This window comes from Polyodon spathula, chromosome 20 (genome assembly GCF_017654505.1).
Source record: "Polyodon spathula isolate WHYD16114869_AA chromosome 20, ASM1765450v1, whole genome shotgun sequence".
NCBI lineage: Eukaryota > Metazoa > Chordata > Actinopteri > Acipenseriformes > Polyodontidae > Polyodon > Polyodon spathula.
The window spans coordinates 2,818,631-2,832,824 of NC_054553.1; the positions used below are offsets into that span (position 1 = coordinate 2,818,631).

Below are 14,194 nucleotides of genomic sequence, written 5' to 3' on the forward strand. Positions count from 1 at the left end.
TTTATTGGCTGGTGCCTGTACAGGCTGTGTTATTAAAAATAATGAAACTGTTTTTCCATTTGTATCTGACTCAGTACTTGTAAACACTTTGGCAGGATACAGCACAGGCATGAGCATCAGGGCAGATCTGCACTGTTCCTTTTTATGAACCTCAATGAATTATACTGCATGGCAGATAAAGAACAGCTAAATAAATACAAAATGCACTGGCCATGTCAGTCTGTCTGTCTGACATGCTCTACATGGTGAACATGATAACTGCCTGGAACTCCCACCAGCCTGCTTCCAGTTCTTTATCACACACTCCTAGCCGCTTCGAGACCATGCAGTTTGCATTTGGGAATAATCCGATAATCCTCTGGTTTTGCACAAATGTATCCATTTCCCATTTAATTGGGAGATTATGATGACCCTCAGTTGCTGTGCACACTGCTTTCGTATTAGCGAGCAGCATATTACAGTTTCTGTCAGGTAGATACCAATGTCAGCTTGTATCTCACCCATATAAGGCAGCCCTGAATTGCACTCATATTTTACAGCACTAGAGAATACCCTTGTCTTGCATCAAGCATCTCAGTGTTATCCCTATGTCACATATACCTTAGGCCAGATTAACATTAGAAATCCATACTCCTGCATGGTCCATGCTGTTTCTTGGCCCTCAGGTTGTAGCTAATCAGAAAGAACATGTACACTGAATATGGAGCAGAAATAAACACCTGATTGTCAGGTGCGTGTGAGAAAGTGTTGTTCTGGTTAGCATTTTTTTTTATGAGAATACCTCAAATCAAGTCTGTGCAGACAAGGCCTGGAGCCATATTCAGAAACAAGCCCTGCGTGCTAGTGCTCACATACCAGTGCCCAGTTAATGGCTGCTCATATTGAGGAAGCACGCTCTAGGCTTGTTTCTAAATATCGCCTTTCTACTGAAGCAAGCAACTGGCTGCCTTGTCAAATCTAGAGGGAGAGCTAATCCTCCTTCACTTGCTTTGAAGATCACATTGGGGACCAGTATTTCCCCCACTGGCTGCAGTGACTGACTGCTCCTGAAGCACAGGCTCATTGAGACTAAGCATACAAAGTGCTCCCATGCTGTTAGATAGATACACACACAGACGCCTAACAGGTATTGGAACAGATGAAGGGGTGCTGTGCGGCTGGGGGTGGGCCGCTGGCTGACTGTTGTACACCACTCAGACTTTGCAATATCCCTGAATAGATGCTTGTCTCCTGTTCGGGGTTTTAGTTTTGAGTCCACTGATTTCAAAATGTGATGTTGTGGGTTTTCTTTGATCACACAGATTTTACATGGGTGCTGTGGTACCCACAAAATGTTAATCATTTTCCATGAAGAACACAGAACGACGTTTATACCCCACTCTTTTAAGTGTGTCAAGGTTATTGTTATTTCATTTGGTAGTTTTGTTTTTTTGTTTTATGCATCGTCTGAATGCTTTTAAATAATCTGTCATTGATGAAGGACACTGTTTCTATCCCATACTGAGTGCAGCTGCTTGTACAAATATGAGGAGCAGCAGAATTTAAAATGTCAGCAGAATGAATAACAGTGACAGTATACAAGGAGGTCTTGATTAGAACTGGCAGTAATTCAGTGACAAAGCAATTGCATGTATTTGTGAAGCCACAATCATCTATTTTTTTTCATGCTCAAATTGCATGGGATTAGAAATCGATTGATTATTACTGCACCCTTTCAGTAATAATGGCTTTGATCAATTTGCATCTGGCCCCTCTCATTAAAAGTAGATTTATAAATCTAGCGTAGCCATCAATGGCTAATTTCTCTGTTCGATGAGCTCTGGTTACAATGCTGTTTCCACGTTTTTCTTTAAGACTTTAAATCTGCAATTTCCATTTTTTTGTTCATAACCATAAAAGACGATACTCATATCCTCTGAGAATTTCTGATTAACCCGAGTTACAATACAATTGACGTTTGTTTAAAAAAGGTAATTAGACCCCTGGTTAAAGAAACTGTGGTCTGTTTTACGGCCACAAGGAGCTGGAGTTGAGAACCGTCGGTCTAAGAGATGCACATCAGTCTTCTGAATTCTTTGATCCCTCAAGTGTGCATGAAGATACTGCCCTTATACAGCTATACAGGAAATCACCAGACTCCCTTTAGACTGGAGTATCAATGAAGAGTTCGATATGCTGCGAATTGATTGACTTTAAATACTGTATGCCATCAAGGTTATCACAATTAAGACACGACAGCCGGTTCATGTTATCAGAGATTAAGCAGTGATGACAATGCTGAGCCTGGGGCACCCCTTTGCTGGAGAATAAAAGAAGCTGTGATATGAATTGCATTTTGAATACATAATGCAGTTAACAAGGAGTGCAAACATTGCAAGGCAGGGGATATGTATTCATATAAACAGAGATCTTGCGTGACATACAGGGTGACTTATGACATATATATATAGTAACATGTATTGGGTTAATTGTTTATTGGTTTTGTTAATTGTGTTAATTAATTGTCACCTGCACCTGGCTACCATTGAAAATTAGAGCCAGGTGCATGGCATAAAAAGAAAGGAAGCAGTCTGTTCGGGGCTGCTGCAGAGTGAAGAGCCCGGTTGTGTTCAATTGTAAAAAGGTAGTGTGAAACCTTGTGTTTGCTAATTTGTGCGAGTTTTGTTTTCGTGTTATATGTCAGGTAAACAGCTTAGCTGTCGTGCGCGTTAGTCAGGGACCTGCATATGTTTAGTTAGTGCTCCGAGGGAGTTAGGTGTTTGTTTTTGTTTCTGTTTCGTTTTGTGTGTATTATTAAAAATAGCACGTTAGTGCCCAAAAAAAATCAATTTCTGTGTCATGGTTCTGTTTTAAACGAGGCAATAAAACGTCGAGAGTTGCAAGCTCGGTTACTATATATATATGTGTGTGTGTGTGTGTGTGTGTACTGATGACAGATGAACAGTAAATTTAAATACTTTAAAGAAACTGTTACTCTTTGTGTTTTTCACAAAAAGAGATATGAATTATTATATCAAACAGGCTGTGTGCTTTCGGACAACATTTTAAATCAAACTGAAAACAGCTGAGCATTTTGGGATAAGATTTATGTGATGTTCCAACACAGCCACATGGCAAGTGTCTTTTCAGAAGGATTCTGGCTGCAACATTTAGGTGCACATAAACACATAAAAAAACCGCAGAGTAAAACAAACAAACTGAAAAAACCCTCAATGGAAATTTGCCCATTCGCTGAGCTGAGTAAATGTACTCTACATTACTGATTGCCCAGCTCGCAGAAATGAAGATGAAAGCTGTAAGGTTAGTCTCACTGTATTTCTGATGTATTTTCTTTCTAAAGGAGAGGACAAATTATGTTCCTAGCCTGAAGATCTTCAGAGAGGTCTTTAATTGTACCGTGTTTGACCTTTTATACAGTGCGTCTGTAAGTGCTCTTAGTTAAATTGAACACAATAAATCAGCCTAAATAGGGGGTATTTTGGCTAATGGTGGCCGAAACTTATTAATTATGAAATACTGTGTCTTTGAAATGTGTCTTAGCACTCATTCAGCAGTGCAGATGTAGAGCTGGGCAGCCTGTGAAGGATGTTTTCAAGGGCAGGTGCACAGAGTGCAGAGAATCCATTGCATTTCCACGCACTACAATCCATTTTACACCATCACCCTGTGCTGCATCCGGAGCGCATCGCCTCTCTGTGCTGGAACCAACACACACATTTATTGTCCCTGTTTATTTTCCCAAATAAGAGCTTTCTCTGACTTCCCATACCTGTGCCAGCTTTACCACAAGGCACAAGGAGGGGTTTGTAATGTGTATGAATTGCTTCTACCTCAGTAGTTTAAGAGGGTATATTGTTCTGATGAATTCGTGTTAGGTTTGGTGTTTTGGTTTGGAAAACTCTGGAATGCAGCAATAAATAATACATAATACACATTCATTTGTTATTGCTATTGTTATTAACTTAAAATGTTTTTCAAGTAAGTTGTTACTAAGTAATTACTGTGCTATTAACTGATAGTGTCAAAACACAAACCAGTATATAACTGCAGGTGTTTGTATTTACAAAATGCCTGTGAGTGAGGCTGCCTGTCTGTCTGTCTGTCTGTCTCTTTGACTCTTCCTTGAATCTTCTCCACCCTTCTGTTCTCTGTAGGCATTTCCTGTTTAAACACGGCTCTGGCTCCTCTACTGTCTTCAGTGCTGCCGGCCAGAGCTATCCTCTCACCTCCAACACTGTTTACTCTCCACCTCCCAGACCCCTCCCTCGAAGCACCTTCTCAAGACCCAGCTTTACTTTCAACAAACCGTACAAGTGCTGTAACTGGAAGTGCACTGCACTGAGTGCCACTGCCATCACTGTAACACTGGCTCTCCTGCTAGCCTATGTTATTGGTAAGCTTGCTGTGTCTCTGTTATCATTCAGCTCCCCCCCATCATTCAGCTCGCTCTCTCTCTCTCTCTCTCTCTCTCTCTCTCTCTCTCTCTCTCTCTCTCTCTCTCTCTCTCTCTCTCTCTCTCTCAATCTCAGAATTCCTATCTTTAGATTTCCATTTTAATGAAGCTATGAAGGTATTTCAGTTTCATTAATTCCAATGAATTTTCTTCAGTACGAACACATATCAAATGCATGTAAAGTAAAAAATGTATGATTTTAAAATAAGTGTATGTCCATGACAAATTCATGTTAGGTTTAGTGTTCAATATACATTCATGGTGAATTCATTATAGTGAACTGCTCCATTAGCCTGGTTTTCTTGTGTTTTCAACTCAATTGTGTGTTTAAAGATTAATTCTAATCCAGAAAACGAAAGCACATCAGCATTCCATGACTAGGCATTTAGAGAGTTAGCTAAAACTAAGACAGGCACCCAGTGAGTCATGTGAAGCTAATTGATGTCAAGAATTATTGAGCAGTACACTTAGCTTAAAATGAACTTTTTGAGGATTTTGTTTCTGACAAGTTTTGTGTGTTAAAAGAGAGAAATTACACATTTAAAATCCAGATTAGACAATTCATATTTGAAATTTCACTAAGTAAGAGGAACCCGTTTCAGCTGTCATCTCAGGATCTGTATAACCCTACTGCCTGTACTGCTGCGCCAAGCTTTGTTCAGAATGATGAAGACATTCATTAGGAACCAGTACCATGCAGCATAGCAAACAGACGATTCCCAAGTGCAGGGACTCTAACTGGAGGTATTGGAATGAGACCATTCCAGAGGAGCAAGTGTTAAAGACAAGGTCTAATTACCAGACATCACATTTCTAGCTTCAAATGGCAGACTTTGACATTTGTCCTGAAATTAGCTGTAAGCACTCATTGGCAGTCATTCTGTGGAGTGGTGATGTAAGCTAGAGACTATGAAACATACAGAACCTGCCCTGCTTACCATGCTCTATAACTACAAGTATACAGCTCTGGACAAAGATTTGGCATCACCCTATAGAATTAACTCATTCAGCTTCATAAGGATGAATGAAGCCTGCTGACAAATGTTATGTTAACTTATTGAATTGCATACCGCTTTGTAGTTTCCCATATACTTAATGAAAAACTGACAAATTGACAAATGTGACATTTCAAAATCTAACATAAAATAGTGTACTACTATTATGGCTTCTGGTAGACTTTTGTAGTTTCTTTGATTACTTAATGTTAAATTAAAGATCTAAATTATGTTGATATATATATATATATATATATATATATATAATATATATATATATATATATATATATATATATATATATAATATATATATATATATATATATATATATACACATACACATACACACACACACACACACACACACATTTGGCCAGAGATGTACAGTGAATATGACACACACTAAGACTTCTGTAATGCAAATATCTAATGGGCGGAACAAACAAATCTGAGTAAACAAAATTCACTTTAATTGAAACAACACTTCAAGCTGTGGTATAGGATACAACTTAGATGCCTACGTGAGAGTCTTGATTAAATTAAGTTTAAACACATTGAATTTTTGGAGCCTGTTTCTAAGAGCCATTTAGTGCGCCAGTGAAATTGCAAATAGAGGATCCTGGCTGGTGGTCATGTATTATTATCCATTGCCCTTGCCTGCAGAGAAGAACACACAACTACCCAGTGATTTGTGATGACAAGGATGCGCTCTGCCAGGGCTAAAACTGCTTGTGGATGCACCATATCTCATGGCGACCCCTTGTCTTTTCAGAATGTCAAGTTTTCTAATGCAGTTACACAACTGAAGAGCAGATTAGTCCAGCTCTATTTCAGAGATTCATTTTGAATTATAGGGCTTGATTCACAAAACTTTAAGGAAATGTTTATGAATATGGCATACAGTTCAATACAGAATCCAAGACAAGACAATTTAGATGCAGAAGTTATTTGACTACAAGTGTGTATTCATATTCGGTACTGGTGTGTATCCTTCTGTATGAATTTGCTTTCTATTGCTTATCATCGGTGCCATGAAGTTATTATTGTGGCTTTCATAGAGACATGAGCAAGCACAGTTCAAACATAATGCGAACAATTGACATGCCCCGCAGGTGCACAGGTTTATTTACATACAGACAAACATACAGGAACCCTACATGACGCTACCAGCAATGGTAACTTACGTGGGACATACGGCTGGCATACAAAAGGCAAAATAAACACTGTACAAAAAATATCAAACAAAAGGCGCTATGAAGACAGCCCGCACTACTCTGCTAAGAAATGGAGGCTCTACTATCCCAAAACAAACTCCCTGTCCTTCGGGGAGTTCACCCAACTCTAGTGTTGGATATACACAAAACTGTTGGTTCATTGCAGCTTCCTTCTCCTGGGACAAAACCTCTACCACCTCCCGCCCTCGGAATATACACACAATGACCGTTCGAGGTGGTCGCTTAGTTTCCTGAACCCAGTCGTTCAGCAGCACAGACGGGCCGATGCTTCGGCAGCAGCAACAGCGGTCTTAACCCCGTGGCATTACAGCAGCCTTGATCTGTGTAATCGGGAACGTTTTGTTGCTGGCGCTCTGCTACACCATGCCATCCTGCTGATGATGAGCTAGGAGCTGGGTAATAGACACATGATGCTCGTTCCTGCAACTAAACACAGCACGCAGGCTGCTGCACACAGAGTGTCAGGCACTCCAGTAAACCAACTCCGTTCTCATTTATACAATCACAACACTCATAGTTACAATAAACAATCACAGAAGCCCCCTCCTCATGTGCAGGGCTGCAGTATTTACTCCTATTTAACAAGTTTGTTGAAGGCAGAAGGCTCATGTTTTTTTCTGGTACTGACTCTTATTATGTGCTGTGGAACTGCTGACCCAGTACCAGGGCTTGCATTTCTTACAGTGAAGTCTTCTGTTTCTAACATACTATTAATAGCATTGCCACTGGAGAATTTAAACAGTAGAAATGAGGAATGGAAAGTGTTCAGTTTCTACAGACCACTTTGTCATAAATATTCTGTGTCAAATCAAGGAAATCTTCTCCTTGTTGAAATGCAGCATTGAACATTTCAAATTAGCCTTTAAATGTTAATCTTTTTCAAGCTCCAGTCTGATCTTTCCAAAACATATTATAATAGATGTACTGTCACCTAAGATAAAAGCACATATTTTTCATGGAAATGCCAAATAAATCACGCAGTGAAAAAAATCTATTACCCAGAATGCCAGTCTTTCAGCTAGGAGTCATTCAAGATGCCAGTTGTTAGACATAGAGCCGGTCTTGCTCTCTGAAATGCTATTGCTGCATGCTCCCTGCTTTCCCCCAGCGACAAGTTGAACTGATCATTTTTTTAGTTTTATTCTGTTGATTCTGTATTGAATCAACCTTGTGTAAAGATGGGAGGAAATACGTTGGCACAGTGGAAATCTCTTTACCTGTCACACTGAGGCCAAGAATACATAATGCAATGGGACTGGGTTTACAGTTTCATTGTGGGGTTTTAAGAGAAGTACCCCCCCCCCCCCCCCCCCCCAAAAAAAAAAAACTGCAGGTACAGAATGTTCTGCTAGAACAGCAAGACATCAGAAATTTCAGGGTGGTTTATATTTAGCATCTATTGGATAGTTGTGGTATAGGGTCTTCTTTAAAGAGCTTTAATGCCACTCTACTGTAATTTGCTCCAAAGCAAGTCAATATTGTGTGTGTCAACCTGCCACATGAATAATGTCCTGATATCTCCTTCTTATGTACTCCTTCCTAATACCCTCCCTCCCCCCTGCCCTGCTGTAGATCCTGTCGCACACATGTTCAGTTGGAGACATTCTTAATTACCATGCTCAGGATCAGGATTTGACATTGGTTTCTCCAGGCCTGGAATAACTCAAAAGCGGTTCCTTTTTGCACAGTTCTGTTTGATCTGGACTTCACTAATCAGTCCTCCAATATTCCGAAACACAATCAGAAATAAGCAAAACATCAGGCGCTTCTTTTTGGCATGCATCAGTGTATACAGTGAACAGGTGTCCGTGAGCCACATGGGAACACAATGCCTGCTGGAGACTTTCAACTACAGAATGGGGTCAGGCCAGCGAAAAAAAGTAAATGCTGAAAATGAGAAATAATACATAAACCATTCATCATCTTCTCTCTCTCTCTCTCTCTCTCTCTCTCTCTCTCTCTCTCTCTCTCTCTCTCTCTCTCTCTCTCTCTCTCTCTCTCGAAGTCTAAGGGTTAGTTGCTTGGTAATAGTGCTGTTGGGGGGGGGCTTCAGTAGAGAATGTAAAATCAAATAAAATCAAATATAGATATACACACACCACCCGCTCGATATATCGCAGGTGCCAGGATCCAATACAAAGCCGCTATATATACTGTACAACCGATCCCTCGTTTTATCGAGCATCGGGGTCCAATATAAATCCTCTACACAACCTGCTTTTTCTCATTTTTCATATAAAAAGCAGCACATCGTTTTAATTCGTACTGCGGAGGGTAATTGCTTCTCATCATCTTAAGTCTACAATTAATTTCATGAATCTTCCTTTCCTTTCTCAAATGCCAAACCGCTGCATTGAAAGAATCCATTTACACCATAGGAGGCTTGTTGCTAGGGAGCTGACGTCACTGGCTTGTGACTTTTGCTAGTGCATTGATTTTGTGTTATTGTGCAAGGTGTGTATATGATAACAGTACGATACTAATGCTTTGTTTTTAATTGTTCTGTATATTTTAGTTTGTGATGTGCAGTACAAAATAAAACAAACAGTAATTCTAAGTGAAATTGTCTACGTATATTGCAGCTAAGGCATCCGCAGTTAGACTGTAAAAATGGGAGGCCAACTCCAGAACCGCGACATATCCGAATACGCAGTATAGCGAGGGGCGATATAACGAGGGGTGGGTGTATATATACTAATATATATTAGCTCAAAGAACCAACTATCTATCTATATATTTCCAAAATGTCCTGAAACAGAGGATTTTTTAAATCATTTACACCTGTTGTTTACATCTGTATATTAAATATAGTCTGTACGAGTTTTCAAGTGTTGTAAATTTGCATAATTTGCATTTGGATTTACAGTTTAACCTCCAGGGACAAAGAAGCAATTTCCTTGTAACAGGCCATTAAGTAATTATAGAACTGCAACGTGTCATGCAAAGTGCTGTATAATAATATTGTGCTCCTAATTTCTTCATCAGCCTCTCTCATAATGAAGGTATTACACGTGTCGTAGTGGATACAGAGGCTCAATTGTGAAACAAAAGGGAGCTTATAATCAGATTTGCTGTACGGTAGATTTTTTGCAGTTCATTAGGGCAAAGTAAAGAAGTTCTGTCAACCGTGCTTTTGGTTAAACAGACAGAAATGTGCAATAATCAATATGCCTGGGTAATGTCAAAGGTCCCAGTTAGAATGGTAATATTCCAGGCATTATATGTATTGCAGAAGGTGGCAGGACTTGTAGGTCTTCCAGCAGTCTCACTATGTAGCCATATAAAGGTGGCTCTCCAGCACTCTGGTGCGCTGGGATGTAAGCTAACGACCCAGCTTCAGTGCTACTGCACTTCTGCTTTGCTCAACAGTGGCATCGAACCGCCACATAAAAAAGCAATGTTCTGTTTATTGGCACAGTCACCAATTGTAAATGCAGCCCCCCCCCCCCCCCCCCCCCCCCCCCCCCCCCCTGCACCGATTCCTTTAGTAAATCGAAGACTCAGTCATCTTTATGAACAAACAAAATTTAGTTAAAGAAATCTCTGGGGGGGTGGGGGTGGTCATTGTTGCACGCTGTGTGGAATAATAGATGAAAGTTTGAGAACATGCCAATAAAGACTTGTTTCATTATGATTGTGCATGTTTTCCTATTTGCTTTTTGTTTGTCAAGGCTCTGTCAAAGCTGTAGTATCTGAAACAACCAGTACCTGTCTTCAGTACCAGCTTTGAATAGTGCAGTCAGGAATGCCTGCACTCCCTTTGACTTTCACTGCAGGAAATATACAGCAGTGTAATGTAAAACTTCAGTGTGTATGTAAGCATGTAATTGGAAAAATATTCACCCTCCCTGTAAATCACTGACACCAGTTTATTTCAAAGTCTATTGTAGTTTTTTTGTCATAAAGATCTGTTGTAAACAGCTGGGAAGAAGCCTGTTTATTTCCAAGCCTTCAGCAGGCTTTTATACGTGTGTTGATTCGATGAAGTGCGGTTGCTTTTCCGGTCATGAAAGACGTGTTCAGTACTTTCTGTGAAGCAGGGGAAAAAAATGGCGGTGATGCTGATATATTCTCTTTTCTCTGGAGAAGTGTTTTTAGAAGTGCAGCAAAATAATATAACACCAAAAAGATATCTTTCACAGCCACTTACCGCGGTGCTAAAAAAAATTGTAATCGAGTTAAAGCAGAACCCACATTCCAAGTGTGAAAATGTGATTTATATTTCTTCCTGCTTAAAGAATGAAGGAAATCTAAAGAGATTGAGAAGATTTGTGAGGAGCAAACCTATCCCATTCAGCAGATATGCATTCACTTCTTGATGTTGAAATTTATGGGTGCTCTATGAAGAATAATTCTACTCTACCCCCCGAATGTAGCTGTTAGAACAATAACACCTTGATTTGTAGGTGCCGTATCTCAGCTTAATGGTCAAGATACACAATGATTTGATGTTGAGTAAGAAGAAAATTGGATTTATCTAGAAATTGAAAAGTAACCTAATTTCTCTTGAGGGTAGAAAGCCACGCCACTTACCTTAATTCTAGCTGGGTTACAGAAAGACAGTGGCCCACAAAAAAGTCAGCATTCATTGAATAAAGTGATTGCATGTTGTAAAGCTTGTGCAGTTCTGTCACGAGAACTGCCTTCCCATTATATGGAAAATGGGGCCCAGCAAATCACTAAGTTATAAGGGCATAAAGCTGTAGGTTTAGATTTGTGTTGCACTGGGACTTGGTAAAGCTGAAGCTGAAAACGTGATCAAAGTTACCCTGTGTGTTAAAATTATAAGTTATCCTGAATCTGTTAATTATTTGAATATAGCTATACAGGTTGTATTGGGGTAAGAGCACTATGCAGAATTAATTTGACCAGGGCAGGGGGTTAGTTTGTCCACAATTTCTTTTCCAAATTAGAGCTATTGGAAGGGTACACCACTGCCGCAGGGCCATCAAAACAGCACAAAGCCAATCCAATTGCTTAAAATGACAATCCAAGCTGGTATTGTTTGACATCGAACTGACAGTGAGTTTCCCCGGGAAGTGCCCTCATTACTGTGGTGGAAGTGGTGTGTGATGCTACAGTGCTAACTATGTATGTGAAAAATACCCTGAGGAACCGCCAGGTAGCACGTTTTTCTTTAGCACTTAAAAACCACCCTGGCTGTTCACCACATGGTGTCGTTTCAAATCATGTGACACTGTATCACATTTTAAACAGTAACTGAAGCTAACTCTTCAATCCAAAAAAATAAACAAACAAAAACATTATATACTGGTGGGAGCAAGTAATGGTGACAATTACATAAAACCTAAATATAACATAAAGGCAGCATCAGATGCAGTCTTACTTTGGCTACATGGTGCTTCAGTTATCTAAACGATAACAACTAAGTACCAACAGTCATGCAAAACAGAACGTTGATTACAGAAGTTTTTATCCGCCAGCATCTGATTTCATTTGTGACTAAAACCTGACCCCTATTAGTGAGGCCATGCTGAGTGTGATGAAAAATGTTTGCATTCAAATTAAAAAAAAAAAAAAAAAAAAAATCAGAGATGCCTAATTATGATATTGTTGTGCATTTTTGAAAGCAGATAGCTCTAATTAATTTACTACTGAAGTATGTTACTCTAATAATAATTGGTTTGAGCAACCATGGGTTTAATTAAGCACTGTACTATACATGAAATGATGTTGGGGGGGGGGGGGGGGGGTTCTTTTAAGTAGGAATAATGTGTTTTTAAGTAGGAATAATGTGAAATATATGTCTTGTGTACTGGGAGAAGGATTAAAGGCACTTTGATGATGTGGGAAGTCAATTGTTCTTTTCTGCAAGTGCTACCCAGGTTACTATGGCTGTTAGGGAGATGTTCTTTTGAAGAACACTGTTTGCTAATCACCAGGAAGTTTTAATCTGTGTCTTCCTGCAGGGCCACCAGAATTGCCCCAGAATTCATTATTAGGGTTCTAGATTAAAGAGAAGACTGATCCGCCCCCTATTTAAGTCGTTCACCTGGAGGTCAAATAGAAAGCCTTGTAAACGAGGTAGTATAAAGACACAGCTTCTCTGTCCTAGTGGAAGAAGTTGCCAAACCCAGATTTCCTCATTAGACTAATTAGGCCAGAGCAGTAATTGATAAAGTACAAACAAAATTAAAAAAGCAAACAGTTTGTGAATCGCACATGTGAACATTGGGTTTGGTACGCAAACACTTAGAGAAATGTTTTTTTTTTTTTAAATGTTCAAATATCTAACGGCTCAGTAGGAGTCTGATGAACATCATAATTAATTATGCAAATAGGAATGTGCAACATGGTCTCTGCATCCTCTCTAGCTTTTCTGCCCAAATCCTCCTTAATTGGCCACTACTGTCATGCTGCGACTTTATAATCGGGCAGCAATAACAACGTGAGACTGTTAAGAAAACGTATAGAAATTGAAGGCTAATATATAACATTCATGTAAAAGACTAGATAGGGTTCAGTTCTCGCAATAACCTGCCTCCCGAGCAGGTGGGTGGGTGGTGTGCACACGCCTATCAGTTGACTATACTGTTGTCTCTGTGAAGCTGTAGGAACATGACTACCTGTTTGTTTTACAGCAGTGCACTTGTTTGGCCTAACGTGGCAGCTGCAGCCAGTAGAAACACCTCTGTACGAGAACGGAGTGAGCAAAGAGGGCAAGGGAGCTGAAACCATGGAAACCACGTTCTCTCCCATTGGTGGACCAGGTCCAGACAAGCCTGACCGAAGTGAAAGAGGAGGTAAGGTTATAACCCTGTGTTCTCACGCTCTGTCTCCTGCTCCATGCAGACCAGAGGAGGAGGCAGGTGGAACAAAGACTAGCAAGCCTCGGAGCTGGAATACCACAATGTACACCCCCGATGTATCTACTACCCACCTCAGAAGAGGATCATTTTAATAAGAGGATCAATAATGCAATATAGAGGATCAATAATGCTCCACAGCCCAGCTGTCGCGTAAAATCTCTGCATAACTGTTTAAGGGTGTTGCAGAAACCAACTTAACTCACTTATGTCAGGACCTTACATGTACCCTTTAAGTGCTGTTCTTAAGGTGTTTTATGTAACTGGCCACTGATTAGCTCAGATCTCACCCATATTAAAGAGACTGCTTAGGTATGTCTTAGGAATAAATGTTCCCTAAAAGCGTGTCAATCCATATTGTCAAACACATCCGGTTTCTAATGAGACCCAAAGTGAAAGGTGTCACGTATGACAGACGTGATTATGTTTTATTTAATGCCCAAGGAGAGCTGTGGTTGTGTAACTTAATAAAAAAACACAGAAGTGACGTCAAATGGAAGTTTTCCACCAGCCAGGAGCTGCTGCAGAGTTAAATATACCAGCAATAGCGTACTTACTTTTAAAATATTTCGAATATATAAGACAAAACATAATCAGCAAAACCCACATACACTGCTTATCCCAACGATGAACCAAAAACTTAAAACTAAATAAAATCCTCTGTGTTCTCCTATATCCATAG

The 14,194-nt window shown here is 39.9% G+C and overlaps 1 protein-coding gene across 1 annotated transcript in view; it reads left to right on the forward strand.

The window, feature by feature from the left end:
• LOC121295790 (teneurin-1-like) overlaps nucleotides 1-14,194 on the forward strand; it is a 162,838-nt gene that overhangs the window by 87,003 nt on the left and 61,641 nt on the right. The window contains exons 5-6 of the mRNA XM_041220838.1: nucleotides 4,155-4,393; nucleotides 13,288-13,449. Coding sequence (XP_041076772.1) covers nucleotides 4,155-4,393; nucleotides 13,288-13,449 — 401 coding nt within the window. The remainder of the gene's footprint in view (nucleotides 1-4,154; nucleotides 4,394-13,287; nucleotides 13,450-14,194) is intronic.